This window comes from Toxotes jaculatrix, chromosome 11, assembly GCF_017976425.1.
Source record: "Toxotes jaculatrix isolate fToxJac2 chromosome 11, fToxJac2.pri, whole genome shotgun sequence".
Lineage (NCBI taxonomy): Eukaryota > Metazoa > Chordata > Actinopteri > Toxotidae > Toxotes > Toxotes jaculatrix.
The window spans coordinates 24,203,255-24,227,748 of NC_054404.1; the positions used below are offsets into that span (position 1 = coordinate 24,203,255).

The window sequence follows — 24,494 nt, forward strand, 5'->3', positions numbered from 1 at the left end:
CCGCCGCCGGCACACCTGTGAGGTCGACTCCCTCCCCAGCGCGCGAGCTAGCTCCGGTAGTAGTGTAGCGTGCATCAACACGGTCAGAAACGTTAAGGCGGTGAAGACTGAGACTGGGACCCTGTCCTCTATGCTTCTCTTTAACTGTCTTCTTGTCAAAATGTAAGACACTGACTAAAACATCTTAACTCAAAGCCCACTTCCGAGCATTTTCCATCGCTTTCGACCACGTGTAACGGTCTTCATCTGCAGGTGGAGTTAGCTCATTGGTCACACAGGACACCTGATGGTGACCAAGCCACCTCCATCACACCTAAACAAGCTCTGACACAAAAATATGTCTAAGACATATTTTGTCTTGGACAAAAATACAACCAAGACATATTTTTGCAATTGCAAATTCCATCTACGTCAACATTTTAAACAAATAATCCTCAAAGCAAACCGTCATGTCAGAATTTATAGACAGCTCCGTCTCCATCATGTCAGAGGACACTGATCCCAGGAGGTACATCAGTGCTGGAAGATGTAAGAGGTTGTAGCTGAGACCAGAAGGAAGATGAGACTTCTCATATAATTTAATTTATTCATGGACACATCACGAAACCATTATGGCTGCACAACAAAGAATCCGTTTCTGCAGACAGGTGGGAATGTTTAACACACTTTTTACAAATCAAACAACAAAACAGTAATAATGTCAACATTCACTGTATTATTTCAAGGGGAGGTATAGGAAGCATGAGGGCCCAAAACAGGGGGGGGGGGGGGGGGGAGTCAAAATACTGGGGGCAGTATACAGTAAACATCTGAACTCTGTTTGTGGCCCAGCTTTGGTTGGTCACTGAGGTTGTTGATAGTACCGAGAGAAGATTTAATTCAGAGTGAACCCGAAGCCACCGACATGGAAATAATACAGCAGTTTCTTAAACAGGACGCAGGGAGGGGAGGGGGCAAGAGGAGGTGGAGGGTGGAGGGTGGATACTATATAGCATGTATTTAAAAAAAAAGAAAAGGGAAAAAAGAAAACAAAAGAGGGGGAACAAACAGTGACACACCCCAATAAATAAAGACTGATCTATAATCTTAAAGATATGTTCACGGTTTTGCAATCAAGGGGGGAGATATTACAACCACAGACACTTTCCATACACAACTTCTGGACACAGATACGCTACAGTACATCTATAGAGGGGGGAGATTATGGGGAAGGGGGGTGATGTCAGGGTGAGTTGATTCATGGGAAGGAAAAGAGCTGGAGGTAAACAAAAGAAAAAAAGAAAAAAAAAAAGACCGGTGGAGAAAGAGAAGGTGGAGTTTAGGATGGGTAAAGGAGCCCCTGGAAGTGCAAGACTGTAGAAGGAGGTGAAAGAGACTGATAAAGGGAGAGGAGGATGGTGGGTAGAGAGGGGAGTGGAGCTAGAACCAGAGCTAGATCCCTTAGCGTGCCTCAGTGACGGACAGCAGACTCCCTGGGGTAGAACTCAGCCAGGGTGCTCTGAGGAATCCTCTTCAGCATCTCCTTGGGGAAGATTCGCAGCAGCTGCCAGCCAATGTCCAGGGTTTCATACACTGTCCTGTTGTCATACGGGCCTGAGGGAGACATCGGGAACACAGCATTCAAACACACTATCAACACACAAACATCACACTTCGACATCTTATCAGATAAGATGTGCCACCAGCTCCTGAGGAGAAAAATGCAGTAGGAGCGCTGGGAGCCGACAGCTTTCACGTGTCACAGACACAGTCTGTGAACTTTATTTGGCGGCACCCGGGATTAGCTGTGGTTGCCGGGTACTGCTTCATGTACAGATACTACCTCTGTACATGTGGGAATTAAGGCTGAACATTTGTGAATTGTTTCTTCAGCCTCTTCTTACCCTGAGCAATGAAGTTCTTCTCGAACTTCTGAAGGAACTCAAGGTAGAGCAGGTCGTCAGAGGTGAGGGCCTCCTCTCCCACCACAGCCTTCATGGCCTGGACGTCCTTACCAATGGCGTAACAGGCGTACTGGAGACGGGGAGTGGAGGAGGGGGGGGGGGGGGGCATTAATGATAGTAAAGACGACATTACATAATGTGGTTTAAAAATAAAAAAACTGGCATCAAACATCGCTGCTCTCTTCACAGATGAACACTGCATGTAAACGCAGTCATTCAGAGGAAAAAAATAACATTATGTCCAGGTTACAAGATGCATTACTTAAGTACAACGAGTACGATTTGTTACCAGCTGGTTAGAGACATCAGCGTGGTCCTTCCTGGTCATCCCCTCGCCGATGGCGGACTTCATCAGACGAGACAGTGAGGGCAACACGTTGATGGGAGGATAGATCTGAAGGACAAGCACAACATGAGAGGTTACTAAAACGAACTAAATAGTTACAAAAGCACCTTTTTTACCTCAGTCCAAATCTTAGTTTTCTGTCATAAATATGTGGACTGATGAGACAGGGCCTCCCAGAGTACAGCAATCTGAGATCAGTGGGGAACGACCGATGAATACCTGTCTGTTGTGCAGCTGTCTGTCCACATAGACCTGTCCCTCTGTGATGTATCCAGTCAGATCAGGAATGGGATGGGTGATGTCTATGAGACACAAAAACGTATTTCGTCACAACACATCCAACACACAAGATTCAAGTGTTTGTTTCATTGCAATACAGCAGTTACATGAATATAAACACTAAATGTAATGAATTTACACTCACGGTGAAGGTCAGCTACAACTGAGACACTTATTCAAATCACTCTCTGATTTGCAGCCATTAAAATAATGCCACACAGGACAGAAGAACACAGAATTCCTATTGGCCGCTCAGTTTTAAGACTTTTACTCTAAATCAAGAGCCCCACAGGCCTCGGGAACACCAGCAGTGTTTAGTAAAAGCCGACACAATCACCTCCCCGTGATGCTGTAATGGGGGACTGTTCAACTAGATCGGAGTAGGCTCTTCATATGTGTTGCTATGGTAACTGGAGGCATCAAATATGTCTCCTCGGTCCATTTCAGATGCCTTCGCCAGTGATTGAAACAATGACTTGCCAAAAGGTTTATGCATTTATGAACAGAACGTGGAACACAGAAGTATAATCTGTGAGACCACACCGAAATCCAACAGATGCACAATGTGGTATATCTGGGTCCACTGCAAGGCTTGATGTCAGAAGAAGGGTCTTGTTCTCACCATCATTGGGCATGGTCAGGATGGGGATCTGGGTGATGGAGCCGTTTCTGCCCTCCACACGGCCGGCACGTTCGTAGATGGTGGCCAGATCGGTGTACATGTAGCCGGGAAAGCCTCGACGGCCGGGCACTTCCTCTCGGGCGGCAGAGACCTAATGCGTGCGTGGTGAGGGGACGGAAGGAGGGAGACATGAGACATGAGATTGGTATCAAGAAGGAGCTAAAGGATACAGGATTGTTGACATGACAACATTGAAAACATCAGACCACTGCTGCAGGTGAAAAAAAACCAAACCAAAAAAAATGAGCTAAAAGAGGCTGAGAAACAGAGCAAAGTTGACAGCTGCTGGTTAAAAAGAAGAAAAACCCTGCTGTTCTACCTTCGTCTGAAATGGAGGAAGCGCTCTCCTAATAACCTGAAGTGGTAAATATGCCACCGTCATTATAAACTGCCATGCTAGAATGGAAGCTGTGATATACACCTTCCACATTTCACCCAGTTGTGTTCGGTTTATAAAAAAAAAAACAGAGCAGCTTTAAAGTCCTATATCTGTTTCCCAACAGACCTCAGGGGTAAAGTATCTGTTAAGTGGAAGACAATTCATTTCAAACCAATGAAATAAATATGATTATTTTCATATTAAGACTTAACCTTGCAGGAGCTATTTCGCTTGAATCTTCACCGTAAACAAACAAAAACAAAAAAATAAATAAATCTATTGAAACCATTTACTGTTGCAGAGTCAAGTGATGCTAACTCCTTCAGTATGTTTCAGAAGAGGCAAACAGCTGGTTGGAAATGTTGCCATTCTGTTTCCAGGCCCTCTGCAAAAATGACCAAAAGCAAATCCTTGTTCCCAAAGTCAAGTGAATTCAGAGGCAAGCAAGGAATGAAAATGCATCTCATTCATCCTTGGATTCAAAGGTTGATGGGCAGGCTAAGCACTTGTGAACTGTAGATTCAATGCAAAACTAAACCTTCACGCGTATGAATGGGAACAGAAGTTAAATGTTAATGTCCTCCTGGCTCTTTGTAAGTGCTGAAATACCCATCAAGCTGCCTGAGTCTTAGCTGACGATTGGTGCAAGCAAGCGTGCATGTGCCAAGGTTATGGACAAACAAATGCAACAAGGGAAATGCACATGCGCCATCTTAAAAAAAAATCGACATTGTGCTGTCAGCACAGAGACACAAAAGAGTGAGTTGAGAGGGCCTTACTCCTCACCGCGAGGAGAAAGGAGGGCACTAGGTGGAGAGGCAGAGAGGGGGACATTTTCCTTTTTTAAAGCCAAGCGGACAATAATGAAATTAAGGTATTTCCTACACGAATGAAGGACACATTATCCTCCTTTTCAGCAATGAGCACAAGACTTTAGTGAGTACATCGCCTTTGTGCTAAGGCTGCAGAGAATTTACACGAGTGTGTTATGGTGACACACTGCCACACGGGCGTCTGCTGCTGGAGTCTTCAGAGAGGCTTCAGTGTGACCATACCACAGGGCATGTGGTATTACAGTACAGTATTTTAGAATAACAACAGTAGCAGCAAGGCAGACATACCTATAGATATATGCAAAAGCCTGACTGATGTTTTTAGACAGGCACAGTCTTACCGCCTAACACATTCAGCTTTTTCCTAACCAAGACCAGAGACAGTGAATGTCTGAACAGTGTAGCCAACATGTCTAACAGATGAGTTTGGTGGCGGTACCTCTCTCAGAGCCTCGGCGTAGGAGCTCATGTCAGTCAGGATGACCAGGACATGCTTCTCGCACTGATAGGCCAGGTACTCTGCTGTAGTCAGCGCCAAGCGTGGGGTGATGATACGCTCAATGCTGATTGGTCACAGAAACAAAAAGAAGTCAGTCATTATAATGTCCACATGTCCATCTCTAATAGAACGTCCTTCCCAATCAATAACAAAGCAAAACTGGGACAATTACTGCTTTCACATATTGAGATCTTTTCTGACTGAATCTTACGTGGGGTCATTGGCCAGGTTCAGGAAAAGGCAGACGTTGTCCATGGAGCCATTCTCCTCAAAATCAGACTTGAAGAAGCGGGCAGTTTCCATGTTGACCTGAGAGACAAATGATACAAGTTAATGATACCGAGGGACCTTAGGTGAAAGATCGAGAACCCCGACAAAGTATTAAACATAAGCCCCTTTTCAGATAGTAAATCGGTTTTCACGTATCTCAGGCAAAGATACTGTGTGAGGTGAAAGGCGCAGGTGAAAACAGTGGGAAGGTAGTTATTACACACTGACATTATATTCATATTTTTAGATTCAGTGTGACACACGCTTCTCCAGGAAGTCATTATGTAGGATGTCCATCACTAAGACATATCCATAAATCCACTGAGGAATCACTAAAAAAAACAGAACTTGCCTGAAAAACATCGGGTTTTTAAGTTCTAAGTACTTCAGTATTTAAGTAAAACGCTGATGTGCACATCCAGTGATACACTGCAAACAGGAACTGCTACTACTTCATTCTGCATTTTAATAGTGTCAGTTTTCCAAAAATGTACTAACAGGTTATGGCCTCATACAGTGGCAGGAAAAAGTCAGTGAACCCTTTGGCTGGTTTTCATATGTGACTTGATCTAAGTCACAATTACAGACAAACACAGTGTGCTTAAACTAATAACACACACCCATGCAACATTCACAGTGCTAGTGGAAAAAGTATGTGAACCTCAGATCTAATAACTGGTCGAACCTCCTTTGGCAGCAGTAACCTCAAACGTGTTGTATATTTGTAATTTCATCTATGGGGGTGTCACTGAAGCTTTTACTAGACTTGCGTGCTGTGTCATGTTACAGAAGTGTTCCTAGGTCTGTTATAAAAGTGACTCAAGCACTTATTCAGACATGAGACCAACATGTAAAACTGTCATGTTACTGAACAAGGTGCATGTCTGAACGGAGCTGGAGTAAAGCAGAGAGTCATCGCAACCGAGAAAATTACAGAATTAAAAAAAAAAAACTTTAATTAAAGGTCTTCACTAAAACTAGACAAAAATGTAAATAGTTTTCCTCAACAAAGATGAGTAACATGTTCAGTGTTTTTGTCAGAAATGGACAAAAAGTGAGATGTGACAAAAACTCGCATTGATTTTCTGCTCTCAGGATTAAGACTAAGACAAAATCTAAAAAAGTAGAAAGAAAAAAATTAGTACCTAGGATCAGAAGTCATTCAATAGGAGCTCTGCAATGTTCTGAAGTCTAATAAAGGTTTTGTGTTTTTGAATATTTATGTTTTGTTTTTGTTTTTTTACCATTAAACAGATGTTACAATGTGTCCTTTTAAAAAAATTCATATCCATGTGGTGGTTTGTATAAATCCTCCTATAAACTCTCCTGCTACAATAACCAAAAGCATGAAGAGGTGGAGAGGTAGACAAGGGAAGGGTTGGCATTTAGCAAGTGAATGGAGTGTGTGTGTGTGGGTGTGTGTTTGGTAGAGGTCAGCATGTCACAAATGGGGTATTACAGCAGACAGGAGGAGCAGCTGAGGAGGAGAGAACTTGATACGGCAGGCTTGACAGTGTTAAAGGACCTGTTGAATTAGTAACCTGTCTACATGGCTGGGGGATATGCTCAGAGGTGCAGAAATAACGAGGGACTTAAAGGTTAAATCACCTGGTGAATAAAAGACAGAAAGCAGGGTGGGAGAGAGGTGGACGGGGTGTCACGTCAGGGTTAAGAGGGGGATTAGAGTCACAGATTGGGGGGGGGTTTGTTTGAACAAGTGTCTGCTGAACACTGCCTGCTTACCCCCATGGCTGCGAAGACAATGGCAAAGTTTTCAGCGCTGTAGTCCATCACATCCTTGGACTTCTGCACCAGGCCGGCCTGGCGACAGATCTGAGCAGCAATCTGTGGGTGAGAAAACGCAGTATAATTTAAGACAGTCAAGAGGTCTCAAGGTCCATACACTCTAGAGATCTTTAAAAAAAAAAAAATACAGCAAATGAGCCTGCTTATCAAACCAGATAAGTTTTACCTGTGTGCCTGTCATTTGAGTATTCATGTTAAGGGCTTCATACAGACAACTTATCTGGTCTTTTCTTTACTAAACGAATAAATAAAGCGGGGTGAAGAGTCCGTGTGAGGAATTTCACGCTTATCACATAACGCCATGGTCGCCGTCTTGATGCGGCCTGACCTTGCCCTGCACCCTGAGTTCAGGCACCTGGCCCCAGAGAGGAGAGCACCACATGAATGACCTCTGTGACACGTGCTTAATGAAACGAAGAGCCAAGTTTTCACACCATCCTGATGGCACAACAAGGGGGGGCTCACTCTTATGCAGAATAAGCACACTGTTGTCATAGTAACACTTCTGTGACTAGCTGTTACGATGAATGTTTGCATGCCTACGTATGACACAACAACATTGGCAACATTATCATCATCATCATCCACCTGATGAATATATTCATTCTCCTTTTAGCTCTGTTAGACTGGGGCAAGATATCTTTCATTTAACTGCCCCCCTACTTACCCCCCTAGAAACCCCTGCCCCTAGAAACATAGATTTACATGATTTTTTTTTTAAGTCTTTAACTTTTAATTGTTTCTGAGAAACAACTGATGCACATTTTTTTTTTTTAAAAATCAATCAAAATCTCACTGAAGTTTAAACATAATCTAGTTTGCTGTGTTAATAACCACTTAGAAATAAGGTTTCAGTGGATTTTAAACCATCTCCTAAAATACACAAAGAAATGACATCGTTGTTACTGTCTGATAATGGTTTTCTATTGTGAGAAGGTAACAGCATTAAACTGTGTCCCTGAGCGCTGACTGTGTAAAGGACTGTCGCAGTGAAAAGAAGAATACAAGGGTCAACACTGGTTTCTAAATCCTCTTTTTCTTTTTTGCTAAAGAGCATCAAGCACAACCAATGGCTACTCAAGAAACCTCAATTGTGCTGGAGTGCTTCAGTAGATTGAATCAATCAATCAATAATTGCTTCAGCAAACACAAAAGGAGTTGTCTTTGTGGACATTGGTTATTTCTTTTTGCCTTGGGACGATTCCCAGCGCTCTCCTACTTTAGCTGGAAATAACAGATCACTCTCCTTCTTTTAAAGTACGACCTGATCTTGTTGCTTTAATTTCCCCACTCAGACACAACAAAGCTGTGTGTGTGTAGCACAGCTGTCAGTCACATTGATTACTACACACACTGTAGCAAAAGCCAGAGCTCGCTGAATGTCACCTGAGCGCAGTGGGTTTTGGTTGAAGTAATCATCCCACAAACTAGCTTCCCAATGAACTGTCCAATGTTTCGCTTCACTTCAACTGCTTTTATCCAGCGTGAAATATTAAGGTATGCATGAGACCTGTTGTGGGTAAATGGGTAACATTTATGTGGGACACCTGAGTCATGAATTTTAACTGTGAGGCATGGAAAACCCTGGGAAGGAAGCAGAACTCAAACTGTTGTCACATGACACTGAGGAAGAAGCAGAAAACACCTGACTCATCAATGTTAAAAATTTTCCATTGTTACACCGCCTCAGAAACAAACACTTTAATTACCCCCAAAATATTTTTATCTTTTAAGTTTTGGAACTCTATGAGGCAAACAGATTTATTTTACTGAGAACTGACTGTAATTTTAGAATGGAGGTTGATTTTTTTTTTTTTTTGTTCTTGGGAACAAATACTGTATGTGTTCCCAAGGACAGGTAAGTAGCTGCAGTTGTTGCCGGTTTTAAAAAAAAAACGAAGATGACCACACACTGAGTTCGGTTAATTGTATTATTCAAGGTTCCATGTTCATCAGGATATTTCAAAGGCAGCAAAAAAAATAAAATAAAAAAATATATATATATCAAAAATTCACATTCAGAAAAGAATTTTGTGTATCAAACACCGACATTTCTTTTTAAGTTTTCAAGAGAGGAAGGAACTTCAGAGTCAACTCTGATTTATTTCAACTACTCTCCGTCTCACTGCAGAAGGAAGACACCAATGCGGTGCATGTGTAGTCAATGCAGGTACAATTACTGATGCTCTTCATTCACGTTTAATGAAATAAACTGATTTGGTGGTCTCACCTCGTTGTGGGGCAGCCCGGCAGCTGAAAAAATCGGGATCTTCTGTCCTCTGGCAATGCTGTTCATGCCATCGATGGCTGAGATGCCGGTCTGGATCATCTCCTCTGGGTAGATACGGCACTGAGGATTGATGGGCTGACCTGGAAGACACAGTATGTATGTAAGCTGTATGTCATTTTATTACTAACTCTATAATCAACTTACTTACCTGCCATTTATTGCTTTAAAAACACAGTGAACAAATATTTGTGCTGCAGCCATAAAGCTTACAATTAAATGGCTAACCAATGAATTTGCTCCAAGCCCCCTGAAGCTGCGTAGCCTTTTTCATTCTTTATATTGGAAGTTCACACAATAAAACAAATGCCAGTTCACCATCCGTGAGGCACAACTGCAGCTGGATGTTGTGGTGGAGTTGTAAGCGCAATGCCAGAGGTTAAATAGCCTGATAATAATAGACTAAACTGCCATTTTGTTTCACTTCATTCATTTGGAGGGCCGGGGTGTTTTCTTCTGTTTGGCCCTAACCAGCCACTACAGAGTCAAGTATCAGCTCGGCTGCCATTTAAAGTCACCAATTAACCTAACGTGCAAATTTCTGGAGGACGAAACTAGAGCACCTGGGAAAACCCACTCAGGCACAGGAAACCACTGCACCACCACTGCTTCAGATCTGAATACCGTCTACAAACGACTGGCTTAGATATTAAGGGGTCAAAGGTGAATAAAAATTAAAAATAAGGAAATAAAATTTCATATTTAAGTCTCCTGTTCTACCACCTCCCAAAGCTGTTCTACTTGATTCAGGTCTGGAGACTGGGGGAGGCCTCTGAAGTTCACTGAACTCACTGTCATGTTGATGAAACCAGTCTGAGACGACTTTAGCTTTGTGACATGGAGCATTGTCCCGCTGGAAGTAGCCATTAGAAGATGGTGAACTGTGGCCATGAAGGGATGAACATGGTCAGCAACAATACTCAGACACACTGTGACATTCAGACCATGACTGATTGGTGTTAAGGTCCAAAGTGAACCAAGAAAACCTTCCCCACACCACACCATCCCACCACCACCACCACCACCACCAGCCTGGGCTGTTGGCACAAGGAAGCCTCTGCAGAAATCCAAGACCCATCAGACCAGGCTACGTTTTTCCAGTCTTCACATGAATGGCTGATTGGATAAACTGCTTAAATAACCAGGTGTACAAGCGCTTCTGATAAAGTGTTTGGTGAGTGTATGTTCTCAGCATTATTTATCGAGCTGTATCTTTATGAAACACATTGTCAGAATTTCATATTGTTGTTGTAAAATAATATATTTCCCATCAGATATTTGGTGAATGTGCCTTTATGGTAAATGGACTGCATTTATATAGAGCTTTTTTAGTCTTATGGACCACTCAAATCTCAAACACACACATTCACAGCACATTTATTCATTCATAACGCTTTTACTAACACTCACACTTTCACACAGATTGATTCAATATCACACAGACTGGAGAGGCCAGGGATCGTACCGCCGACCTTCTGATTAGTAGACGATGGCTGGTGTTTTTTTTTTTCATGTAGCATTTTGTAAAAGACATTCATTTCAATTTCGGAAACCATCATTACAAATCAATATGAGGACACAACTGGTTATTGAGGTCGTACCCATGATGTCCAAGTAGTCCTCAGCCAGAACATTGGGCCCACGATCAATGGGTTTGCCTGAGCCGTTGAACACACGCCCTGAAAGAGGAACATTTACTCCTTTGAGACGAGCAGATATCAAGCCCATTGTACGATAAATAGCAACTATTTGGGTTTATCTGAAAGTTGAATTCAAAGATAATTACTAAGAAACACTAGTAAAATACTATTAATTAGATGACACTTCCAACCACATCTGATCTATTCTGTTTTATGTCAGACTCTAAACAGATGAGTGCTTCTGATGGCTCTTGCTGAGTCTACAAGTAGCAAGTACAAGTAATTATAAATTCATGGACATGATTAATGATACTTCAAAAACAAAAGCAGGTTTACTTTCTACAGCTGTTCAAATGTATGTAACCTTGTGCTGTACTGAGATAATCACACTGATTGAGACATTCAAGAGCATTCAGAAATAAGGTTTGATTCAGTGCTTTTACCATTTACTGAGTAGGATGGTAAAATATTAGTAAAATAAGCAGACTGGAGGAAAATTTATCATAACTACTTTATAATCAGCATTCAACATGTTTTAAAACGTTCACCTCTGTGAGATGAAAGGATGAGGAGGGTTATTTGTTATAGTCTGCAAAGTTTGATCGCTCAGTGTGGATGAAATGTGCCATGTGAAATCATGTTGATCGTACCCAGCATGTCCTCTGACACTGGGGTACGCAGGATATCGCCCGTGAACTCGCAGGCGGTCTTCTTGGCATCGATGCCCGATGTTCCCTCGAACACCTGTACAAACACAGACACCAACAACTTGAATGTTTAGGAGACATAAAAGGCTTGTCATGTTGGTTTAGCATGTTAGCATGCTAAACTAAGCTCATTAGCACTAAATACAAAGTACAGCCGGGGATAACGGGAATCTCATGAGTTTTTCAGGTATTTCGTCATAAACCAAAGTATGGGACAAAATGATGATTTGTATTTACAAATCCTGTCCATTTAATGCACTTTTGTTTCATTTTTAGTCAAAGCCCAAGCAGAATGAAGCCAATTCATTTGTCAAATACATGTTTGACAATTAAACTATAGTGAAAGTTTAATATCTATGAATCAACTGAAACAAACATAGAGCAGCAGTCCTCACACAAACCTGTGGACAGATGTTCTGCTTCGCCACAGATGATTCCTTTCCTCTACTCTAGCTTCCACTTTAAAAGGCTCAGATAAAGGTTTTCTATTGGATTAAAGTCACTTTTTATCTTCTATACAAACTCTTGTTTGATTTTTGGTGTTTGGGATCATTGTCATGTTCGTGAAGTCATGTTGCATTAAACACAACCGAGGCCAAACTGTGGAGGCTGTGGTGTTCACGTGTTATTTTATAACCTTGTTCATGCAGTTAGTCTTAAATGAAAATCAAAGCTGTAATAAAAATTTGTTTGTACCCTGGGGCCGTATTTTCAATGTCGTCAATCTAACCTATATGTTAGCAAATGCTGCTGTAAATACCTGCTTTCATCAAATGTGTATTAATCCACAGCTTAAAACACGTTTGATGCCCTAGCAGGTATTTACAGCAGCAGGAATGCAGAGGTGCGACAGGTGCCAGTCATTCAGACACCAGAGATTCTGACTCGTACCTGAACAACCGCCTTGGTTCCAATCACCTCCAGGACCTGCCCGCTCCTCTTGGTGCCGTCCGGCAGGGTCAGGTGAACAATCTCTGCGTATCTGGGAAACTGGTTCAAAGAGATTCCACATGGTTTCACTATATCTGCACAAAAATTGAATTTACAACACTAACACAAGAGAGGCTTCTGAAAACACTTATTTTACTTTGCTGAGTGGTAGCGTCGCCATTCCCAAACTCATTTTCAATTTCATTCTCTAAATGAATTTTCACAGAAGGTGAATATCAATTAATAACAGAGTTGTTTTAGGAGTAGTAAAATGAGAACTCATGGATGTAAGGTTTAATAAAGACAGGTCTCCTTAGCAGCCTCACCTTCACATTATCCAAGATCACCAGGGGTCCATTTACACCTGACACAGTAGAGTAAGCTGAAAGAGAAGAGAGGTACACAGTTCATTCATTTCTTTATTTAAAGGAAGAGATTCCCACTTCCTCGTGTAGCTGAAAGCCACCAATCAACATGGGAACAAGCAGACTTCCTTACAGCCGATACAGTTAATAATCACGAGCTGACCTTTCACGGTGAGATTTAAGGCTTTCATGCACTTCCAGGCTCAAATGTCAAAGGCAGGCAAATGTCAGGCAAAAATGCATGAAATTCACTTGTTCACAAATGGGGAGTCCAATTATACAGGCGCGTGGTTAGTTCTGAGCCTCACAATAACAGCTTACTAAATGAGGGGTCATCACTGATGAAGGTTAGCGGAAACAGTCGGTGGCCTTCCCTAGCATTAAACAATAATAACTGCAGCTAGATGTACTGGAAGAACATACCAGAGCTCAATAAAGACCGCACATTAAATATGGCAGCAACAATGTTGCACTTTCCATGAACTTCAGATACTGTACATTTCTTTAATCACCAAATAAGATGAAACAGCGATTCAACGCAAAGGACCAAAGTCACACAATCGGTGCAGTAAAATCCACAACGCCTACAACTTTAATTAGCAACAAGTATTTCACAGCACAAGCTGAGGAAAACGCTGCTGTGTTTTTTTTTTTTTTGTTTTTGTTTTTTTAAATACCCTTGCTGGTTTCAGTTCACTTCAATATGCTATCAACACCAACTCACACCGAGTTGAAATGTGTTCAGCATGAAAAGGCTCAGTGTGTGAGCAGCTACACACACACATATATACATATATATATATATACACATATAAACAACAATACATGCACATATGCAGCAATAAATAAAGCAACACTCTTTAATCTTTGAATGAAGCAACACTCTTTGCTTTCAGTTTGCAAGGAATCCACTGACGACCCCCACCGCCATCCCTCTGCACATCTGCAGATCCGAGGTAAATGCAAAGACACGGGGACTGAAAGGGGGGTGGGGAGCTGGAGGTGGCAGCATTGTTTCCACGGGGGTTTTCTATCATGGTCTGGTGTTCCTCTTTATCTGTGAACTGTCAATCTCGGGGGGGCTGATATCAAAGGCACAGGGAAATTAGAACAGACTGGTATGAACATAAAGCACTAAAGCTTAGCAGGGTGCAACCACTATGCCACTAATTAGGCAGAGGCCAACAAAATAACCTGTCAATGCGCTACAGTATTGCAGCCATTTCCCACACACACACACACACCTGCGTTTCACCCGCTATTTGCCAGACAGGCTGTGTGTGTGTGTGTGTGTGTCTTTCTATGGTTGTCTGGACAAATTTTGTTGTGAGGACACTTCGTTTTAGGGTTAGAATTGAGTTTAGGTTAAGGTAAGGGTTGGGGTTAAGCACTGGGTTGTGATGGTTAAGGTTAGGATAAGGGGCCAGGGAATGTATTATGTCAATGAGTCTCCTCCTCACAATGATAGTAGGATAAGAGTGTGTGTGTGTGTGCTTGTCTTGAGGGTGGAGCAGGAGGTGGCGGTGGTGGGAGGGTGGGGCAGAGATTGTTGAGAGAGCAAGAGAAAACACGGCCAAGTAAGATGAAAACAAGCGACGGCAGCACTCATACGCACAGAAATATAGAGTTTCCTCTTGGAAATGACTGATACATAAAAAATGTGTGTGTGTGCTTATATACGTAATATAAAATTCCTTATATCGCAGTAGAGGATGTCATCCAGCCCACTCTGCTATGATGAAATAAAAGCAACAGATGTGGGAATGCCTCTGGATCATGGAAAAGCCAGACTTAGGTTAGCAGTTCCAGTGGAGTTAAAGGCCTAACGCTGGCTCTATATAGTACCGCAGCCTTATATGAAAGAAAGAAAAAAAAACAAGCGGGACACTTACGCAGAACTGTGATGATTTAAAAAAAAAAAAAAGTGGTTTGCTCTCTCATTTCACAAGATAACAATTGCTCAATGGCCTATATGTTCATGAGGTGTGAAGTAGCAACATTTCCCATTAGGTTTGGAAAACTTTCTCCACCCCTCTTTTGCTACTTCAGTTCAAGTGCAGCAGTCCCCTGGCTTGGCATGCAACGGCAGTGTGGGTCACCCTGCAGCCTGTTCAGCTGCCAGAGCTCTTTGTGTACAAAGATGTTAATTGGTCCTAATCCGCCACTAGAAGCTGTTTTGGTAGCCTGACCTTGCACCCTGAAGGACACCTTGGTGTGAAATACTAAAGAGCCCATTCAAGTGCCAGAGAAAAGAGGCACAGAGCATTCCAACACAATTCAATTTCCCAGCTGAAAGAGGGGGGAACTTGAAGGGAGGGAGAGTGTGTGTGTGGAGGGAGGGAGGGGGGGTTGCCGGTTGGAGCTAGGATGGAGATGAGGGTGCATCATCATTCTGACAATAAATGAACGCTACAAAGCAGTGGCTGCTGTGATGTGCAGTCTCACAATCACGCCTTAGCCTCTACTTCAAGGGATTCCCACAGCCCCCGCTGGACATGGGAATGCTAATTGCCTCAAGCCTACGACGGGCCCTCACCCACCCCCACCCCGCACCCCCCCCCCCCCCCCCCCCCCCACCACCTCTCCACACACGGCCAAAAACATGCAACAGTGAGTCGATAAACCAACATTGTGAAATTACTCACAGTCCTCAGACTCATTCTGTAGCCTTTGTTCCAATGTTGTCACTGTCAAGTCGCCATTGACATTAACGATTTGAAGGCAGCAGTGCACTAATATCACAGCTGTATTTGCCCAAAAATATAGAAAACACACATCTACCCCACAGGGGGCCACAAACAAACATGTGTGCCTACACTGCCGACTGGGACTGTTTATTTACACTCTTCTCTAAAACCTCCAGAGGGTGGTTAAAACAAAAATAGCACAATGAGGGGAAAAACTCAGAAAAGCTGCTGTGGTAAAAGAGCAGTGAGGATGATGTAGAAGCTCAGTCATTAAAGGACAGGTTTGGTCTGCCATGATACAACACTCAAATGTTGAGAGAGTTATTGATCGTTGTAATGATTTCTCCCCACGCAGGCCAAGGAGAGATTCCTTCATAAAGCGGTTGTACGATGTAAAAGAGTGGTTACTGTTACAGAGTCAGGCAGCTGACAGCTTTGCTCGCCACTGTCCTCCAACTGTATTTATTAGCTTAGTTTACCTACAGGTCAATAGGACAAGCAATAGGTCAAGCTGACAGTGAACCTTTAGAGCGCCCTCTCCTGGACCACAAGGAAAACGTCCAACAACCTGCTGCACTACAGACTGTAAAAATTCTGAATCCAAATTGGTCATTAGTGTGAAGTTCAAATGAACAGTGAGCCTCCTAATTCACAGTTCTTGTTCTGTGCAAAAAAAAAATTGCTTTCAATATGAATGTACAGCGGCCTTAGCGGTCACAGTTACACAAACTGAGAATTCTCTCTTTGTGAGGCCAGGGACAGAGTTTACTTAGTGAGCTTTCTTAGCTTCAGCCGAGGTTGAGAATATATGAAACGGTGACTTTTGTCCACCCACCCCATTTTTTTTTTTTTTTTTTAAGTTTTGTCGCCGCTCATACCAACAAAAATACTTCACCCTCATCTGACTGGATCAACATGTCGCACGCCAACATGTTATCTTTGCATCAATAGAGGGTTTATCAAAAGGTATTCTGGGAAACACAGGAATACAATGGCCGATACTTGATCGGGTGCTTTGATTGAAAAGACCCTATCTTGTTGGACCTGACAATCCAGATGGTTTCACATGCCACCACTGCTCAACAAGGTTTTAGTAGTGACCTACAAGCAGTAAGTTCCCCCTCAGTTAAACAGCATACGGTTCCATGTGTGCTTCTTTCATTATGAAGACCCATTCAGCCTCCGTTGGTGTTTATGTCAGCAAAAACCTATAGTTCACAATGATTTCATTTCGCGACAGAACAATCTATTCTCTACACCTTATATCTGATCTATTATTATCTCAACAATTCTAAGATAAAAGTGTAACATTCAGCAGAAAAAAAAAAACACCAAGGCCACTACAAATAAGAGGCAGGACATATCCCCAAGATGTTCTCAAATGGAAAAAAAAACAGTTTGAGACAGGACAATATGTTTCTTTCCCCACATATTTTATTTGTGCAGCAGTGGAAAAAAAAATAGATCACAATTGCTATGTTTTTAGATACACAAGCACAACAAAACAGCTCAGATTAAGTTTTCCAGCTGTAGAAAGTGCTTTTTGCTTTTAACATTAAAAAAAAAAAGGGAATAAAAATGAACCAAAAAATAGATGAAGGCCAAGTTGGATGTTTTGTTAAAAAATGGCAGACAACTTTTGGAACAAATAAAAGCATTTTAAAATCAAGGATTGGGGGGGGCATAAATAGTAGCCAGGAGAGACACACCTCTTTCCAAACCAATTGCCACAACCAATCTGTTTTGACATGACGAAAGTCCTCCAGCGTTTGACACCCCGGCAAAAAATGAGACAGGCTTTTAACCCTGCAGGTACAACAGGTGCTCCTTATAAAGAGGACTCCCCACCTCACTGCACTGATTGTGAGGAAATGTCATCAGGCTCAACCCGGGAGCGAATCTGCGAGCAGAGTGAGGCCTCTTGTCCGTGGGGCCTTTTCTGCGAGCGGGTTTGTATAGTGAAGGAACAACACTGTCAATCATGTCAACATGGGACCAGAATCTCAAGGGAATCTTTCCAACGTCCTGTGGTATCCATGCCACCAAAGACCTGAGGCTGTTTTCAGAGCAAAGTGAGGCACTACCCTGGATTTATATGGTGTTCGTAATAAAGAATATCACCTACAACTACAGTAAAAAAAACCCTGTACTCGCATAAAAACCACAAAACCACATCGGGTGGTGCCAACTATGACTGCCCTTGTTTCACAACATGGCCTAGACCAAGAGGTCTAGTATAGAGAGATGAGGCTCAGATATTATTGACGGGGAACTTGAGAGGCACAAACCAAATAGCCCTAAATAAGATTACCTTACTTTCCCCTACATTTATTTATTTATTTATTCACAGAGACCTAGCACACCTGAATCAGCACCATGGCAATCCCCTCTGCGTAACACTGCATGCATATCACAATTGGTCAACTCAAACAACATTGCCACAGCTGAAGCCCCACTGTTGACATCAGTTATTTGCTAATCTTAGGTTGATGTGTAGAACTCCTGGAGACCAACACTTCCTGCATGTGCCTCTGAAGGCAGCGGTAGGCCTTTAAGGCCGGGGCTTGGCTTCAACTAGTTTGTAGATCTTGTCCTTTGAGCAGAGCCAGAAAAATAGCTGTGCTAGAGCCGTGTATAGTGCATTGTTAAGGCTGGTCCCAAACATCACAACTATTTTTTAAGTACCCAAAAACACGACTGCTTTCCATTTCCTAGAGGCCCTGTTTCCATTACACACACACACACAGAAAGATGTTCATGGTTAATTCATTGATCTACAACATGGGTCTTGAAAACTATGCCAGTACTAGGAAGGTTAACCCACCATGGAAATGATGAGTGACAGTAAAGTCCAGGGGATACAATATTATCCTAACTAAAACCAAAAAAAATAGTTTTTAGAATTGTATTGCATTACAATAAAAAGAAAATTGAGAATGTGAAACAAGCAACAACAAAGATCTTCCACGTGTCCTGGTGACACGTTATACATAATGTAAAAATTCTAAACCACTGATACAGTGGTTTGATACAGTGTCGTGCCATTGTTCGTCCATTTTTTTTTTTTTTTTTGGAGTGGAGGAGTTGAGCAATGGAACGAGGGGAATTTCTCCTATTTGAAAATACACACTTCTCTAAATGACCCGACGGCTCTTAAGATGAAGAATGTCAGGAAATGAATATTGAGCGGTCAGCAAAACAAGTGCGCCGCTCACAAGGATGAGTTTCTGTTCGTGCACAGACAAGAAATAGTGTCACATCGGTTCTTTCATGAAAAGAATGGCAGACGCCCACGGGAAGAGTCTTCTTTTCTACTGACAAACTCGCTGCTTAAGCCTAATTAGAATGTGGATTATAGAACTGTTACAAAAATAACATTGATTTTATAGAAATGACTTTCATGGTGACAGATGAGACATTTGTTTATCGGGGACTACATTATTACAATTAATTAAATCTTTACAAAGAAGTATAGTGCCTTGCTCCATGTCTTTTCATAGAACTAAATGACAAGAATGCTCTACTAAAACAAAGACGAGCCATTTCGTGGGCTAATAGCTTTTGTCACATTTGACATGAGAGAGACAAAGGCCTCTTAAAAGAAAAGGCTTGGTCTGATGAGAAATGTCTTTGTTTGTTTATTTTCCTGCTCTGTCTCGGAGTGGCTTTTCAATAGCTGCCTCTCTTAGAGCTCTGTCAAGTCAATAAGGAAGTGAAAAACCATCTCATTATCGTGATCTTATAGACTGTTTGACGTCTGGCGACTGGCTATACTGAACAAAGTCTCTGTGATCTCCTACACTCCACACTGACGTTATAGTTTGCTTTAACCTTGGCCATGGACATGGCTGATTCTGAGGCCGTCTGGTAAAGGATCCAACCTGCCCCTAATAAAATCAGGTCATGATGCACTATTTCAAAAAGCTGTTCCTCCTTCCTTTGGTTTGACAACCCCCCAAAAGTCTTCAGGTTTCCTCCAGCTCTCTCAGTCTCAGTCTCAGAAAACGTCTGATTATGTCACAGTGATGTGATCGGGGTTATCTTGGCTTGGGCTTTGAGAAACTACAAAAATGAAAACGGAAAGGTTTCCAGTTCCAAACCAGTTGTGTGGATTAATGCCAACTCAAACCTTGCTCCATGTTTATTTAATTCCATCAACTCACAGCCCTACCATATCCACCATTCTGCTGCTTTGAACCTGTCTTAGATTATAGAAATACCATTATTATTTACTAATGAACAACTGTCCTCCAACATGAAGTGAAACAACTAGAGAACAAAGCTTGTGCTCCTGTTACAAAGAGAAACTGAGAACAGCCGAAATGTGACTATGACACAACTCTTTTGTTGTACTGATGGAGTTAGTGCTGTGGAAATGTGCGACATTCTGACAGTTATGCTTCCTCCCATCCCCCACCCTGTCATCGTCCCGGCCCATGATGTGGAAACTAACTGAGGTCCGCCATCATGTAGGAAGTTGCCAGTGCCTTGAATGAGTCTCAAAGGAGCCGAGCAACAAGGCTCTCAGAGAAACCTTGAGAAACTGGAGGGACCATCCTAAGCTGCAGACTGCAACAACTCTACAAAGTGAATGTATTTACTGATTAGAAGGCTAATAAATAAATAATTAATAATACTACATGATTGTGATTCTAAAGATCAGGAAAATTAACAGTGGGAAAAGTAAAGACAGCATCAATGGCGGCTCTATAGTTATTCGTGTTTATTAGACCTGGGCCTCCATGAAGAACTCTCTTATATAAAAGCAGTGTAAGAGCAAAAACATCTCTAACCACAAGCAAGGGCTTCAAACATGCAACACATATTGTGAATGCAGCGCCTGCAGTATTTGAAGAGCCCATAAAAAGTTTCCTTACAGTTCCTTGAGATTATCATTTGGCTCTGAATTGCTACCTCATCATCAGAATGGACTGCTGCTGTTTGGTAATGTGTTTGATGAGAGAGAGAGAGAAAAAAAAAAAGGCAGGCCATTCTGCTACAACAAAATTAGAGAAATTCAGAAGGAGGATGGTTAGATGTTTTTAGGACACAGGTTTTATCACGTTGTATTCTCTCTGCTTAGCTCTCAGATGGCCCAAGCTCCATTAAGTAATTTCCTTCCAGTTTGCTAAAAGGCTTTTAGTCCATGTTTGCCTCTCTGACACTTGCACAAAGGAAAAGCCATCACCTAGATGGCTTCATGGCTTCAACACAGTTCAACAGCACAATCAAAGTCACTGCAAGGGCTCAACATCATGCTCACAGAGCAAAGTGCAAAACAACACCAAAATCTGTGTAACTCCTGGTGTTGATTCAAACCATGTAATCAGCAAAAAAAAAAAAGAACAATTAGGCCACCACATAAACACAACTAATCACTTTAGTCACCAAGGTAGATTAGGCTAGATCAATCCTGACTGTTTTATCTGAGTGGGAAAACAATGGAACAGTTATTTGCACCTTTTTTTTTTTGTTTGTTTTTATCGAATACTGTTTAACCATTCCCAAAACAAGATGCTTATCTAAAACTCTGAACTCATCAAAACCCATGTGATTCACTGAACTAATCAAATCAGATGTGTGAAGTTTCATGTTTCAGGTTTTAAAGGCATGATGACTGTTAAAGGTAAAATACTGTGATTATCAGTTCAGGTAAAACACTGACAGCGAGAAAGTACCACCTCCCTCCTACAATCTGTATTTATCAGGCCAGTGGTAATGAACCTGAACCAGCACTCAGACCATCATGGATTACTAAAATGCTCAGTTCAAACCCCACAGACCAATGACACCATTCCATTTTAGGTTTACTCTGGATACATTAGGACTTTCAGTTAAAATTCATTGAAGTTAAATATGCAAAAGGAAATAATTTCAATAGATGTTGGTAGATGATGCAGAAAATAGCGCCAGTAAATGCCAAATACTTCTATTTCCACATAAAGAATCACAGAAGTCGATTTTGAAAACCAATAAATCACACATTTTTTTTCCTGAAAAAATAAATAAATAAATAAATAAAGGCAATACAGCCAATAAAATCTACTGGACTTATCACCTTCCACCTCTTTAGCTCCTATTATCTAATAAATGTAATACCTGAACAACTATTTGGACACAAATGTTAAATACCATTACTGTTTTCAAAATATTTAGGTTTTGATTTCTAATTTTATAAAACTTGAAGCTATAACACACCAGGCAAACTATACATTTTACACTTTTCAAAAGACTAATCTAAAATGAAAGACTATTCAGAGTTACAACTCTTTAGTCCAACCTGGAAACTTCAGACAAAAAAATACTGTATACTGTATCGTTGCAAAACTTTTATAGCAAGAAATGTTACTGATTTCCTAACAATTCTGTCCTTGTCAGCATAGATAAACCTCTGAAGCAGCATTCCATTTTAACAGCATAATATATACACACAATAAATACAACTGCACTAAAAGACCAGCTTTTATCTTGTAAATTGTGGGTCAATATGTCAGTAAACTGCGTGATTTTATATTTTCTGTAGTATTTTATCAGTAAGCTTTACTAAGCTTTGTCCACAAGTGTTGCTATAAATTACAAAACATTCATCTTTTTTTCCATCAGCCCAGAAACTGCAGGTTCTCATGTCTCATCAACACCACAGAAGGCTGCGCCGCTCATGTGATCCAGTCACATGAGAGATCATCCATCTGTCACCAGTCTGTACGTCAACAAGCTGTACCGACCAAAATGTCGAAACTGGACATTTATTACAGCGCCAAACAGTTCACTTTGTGCTTTAGAGGCCACAGAGCAAGTGTTATTTTTTGTTTCCATCTCAGTTCAGCTCATCAAAAACACAAAACTTGCACGGTTTCTCATTCATTACCGGCCACCAGCTAACCAGCTCACCACTGCTGTGCTAACTAATCCACTGCGCTTGTCACATTTAGATGTGTCGAACTATAGTAACGCTAAGCTTGTGTCATCTCAACACTGACAATGATGTACCTGTCCCGATGTGAAATTAATATTCGATTCATATTTACAGTGCTCCCTGTAAAACTACTGAATACAATTCAAGTTAGCTGTAGCTAAAATCTACGTCCGAATTGCTACTGTTAGCTACAGCTAGATAACACGCTAGCTTACCGGGTTTGCGGTTTGACATCAATGATATGAAGTTAGCTGGTTTTAGATAGACAACATGTAAGATAAAGGGTAGTGTCAGTTTTATGACTAAATTATAACACGAACTCCCATTTTATAACAACTGTAAAGCAAGCAAACTTCTTTATAATCGCAAATTCCCATGTGTAGCTTCTTAGCTTGTTGAGCAGCTAACATTAGTGCTACTACTACTACTGCCCGTATGCTGTGTTCCCGTACAGTGGTAAAAATCCGGATGTTCCCACTCCACCAACATATAGCATAAGTTTATAAACAGAATCTCCCAGCACTGGAATTTGAGCATGTCCAAAATTAAAATATTCATGAAATTCAGGGTGCTATTAAAATCAAACGTGGTCATCGAACGCGGGGGCCCCTGTTCCCTACACTGTACTGTACTGTGCGACAGTTTAATACTATGCAGTACTGTCCTGTATCAGGTCTGTAGGTCCAAAGAAACGTCTTCAAAACTTTTCCAGCTGAAGGGTGGCAAGAAATACATTCTTACATAATTGTTGCCTTAAACCAGAGACTAACTATATATCCTGACAACATTCTTCCATTTCCCACCGTCCCTATGTTCATGAATGCAACACAACAACCTTGTTAGCCACTAGCTACAGCTGCAGCTACGTCTTATAGCTTGCTAACGCTACATACTTAGCCTGGGCTGAGAGATGTAATTTCTGGTCACAGCCTGGGTGTGTGTCCTCGCAGCTGCTGCCAAGCCGTTGACGTCCATCGCCCTGTTTGCCACTAATGTTGCCATCGTCAGATAAAGACGGAAAACCTGAGAAAATCAACCTTGGTCTGTGTGCTTTGCTAACTGAAGCTGGGTAAGACGAATGACAGCAGAGCGCTGGTCATATGACACAGAGGAACCGGATGTTTGATGGTAAGGGGGCGGACCCGTCTGAGGGCCGTGCGTGCTGTGCACGCGTATGAGCAGAGCAAAGTGGGGGTAGGAAGGGATTTTAATCATAACATATTGACAAAGCATAGTAGGTAGAAAATTTGACAGTGTGACAACAGATGAACAAATAATAATATAATAACATATGGGTTTCTAACTACTGTGAAACGCTGTGAGCTGGTCTTGTTCTATGGTATGCAGTTATCTGGTTTCTAGTTCTGCTGCATTGAAAAGTGTTAGTTTTTCAATATGATCTGCTATTACATCATGTCTTTATTATTTTCTTTAGTTGAGATCTAAATGGGTCTTTTCACACAAGACATTTTGACTTGTCTTGGTAGAAAAAAAACAGATGTTCTTAACCCTAACCCTAGCATTCACTCGGACTCCATTCTGTTCAAGTCAGTAGGTTTGGCCACCCTTGGTGGTTCAACCCATGGGTTCCCCACAAACCCAGGTTGTATCAGGAAAGGCATCTGGCATGAAAAACCCATGCCAAATCCAACATGCGGACTGTGAGCCGCTAATGGTAGAAGTCACTAAATGTTCTGCTGATTCAGTAGTTCTTCACTGAGCTGTCCAATATGTCCAGCAGATATGAAGCAACACCAGCCCTTACCCACACCATGCAAATGCATTGTTCAGTCATGATGAGAGATGATTAATTTACAAACTTAGATCTCATTAATCACATTAGCCCACGCATCTTACCTTTACTTGTACCCACTGAACCTGGGCAGGGTCAGAGGAGGCTGGAGTCTTCTACTGGATAATAGGCA

At 41.7% G+C, this 24,494-nt stretch overlaps 1 protein-coding gene across 1 annotated transcript; it reads right to left on the bottom strand.

The window, feature by feature from the left end:
• Positions 1-566: 566 nt before the first annotated feature.
• On the bottom strand, positions 567-23,661 carry atp6v1ba (ATPase, H+ transporting, lysosomal, V1 subunit B, member a). Its single transcript, XM_041050504.1, has 14 exons — positions 23,463-23,661; positions 12,928-12,983; positions 12,563-12,661; positions 11,615-11,708; positions 10,926-11,003; positions 9,268-9,407; positions 6,975-7,076; positions 5,173-5,270; positions 4,902-5,025; positions 3,191-3,341; positions 2,509-2,591; positions 2,233-2,337; positions 1,884-2,013; positions 567-1,593 (listed from the first exon to the last, which is right to left on the bottom strand). The coding sequence occupies exons 1-14, from the start codon at positions 23,569-23,571 to the stop codon at positions 1,451-1,453; spliced, it is 1,512 nt and encodes a 503-aa protein (XP_040906438.1). The 5' UTR covers positions 23,572-23,661; the 3' UTR covers positions 567-1,450.
• Between the last annotated feature and the right edge of the window lie 833 nt (positions 23,662-24,494).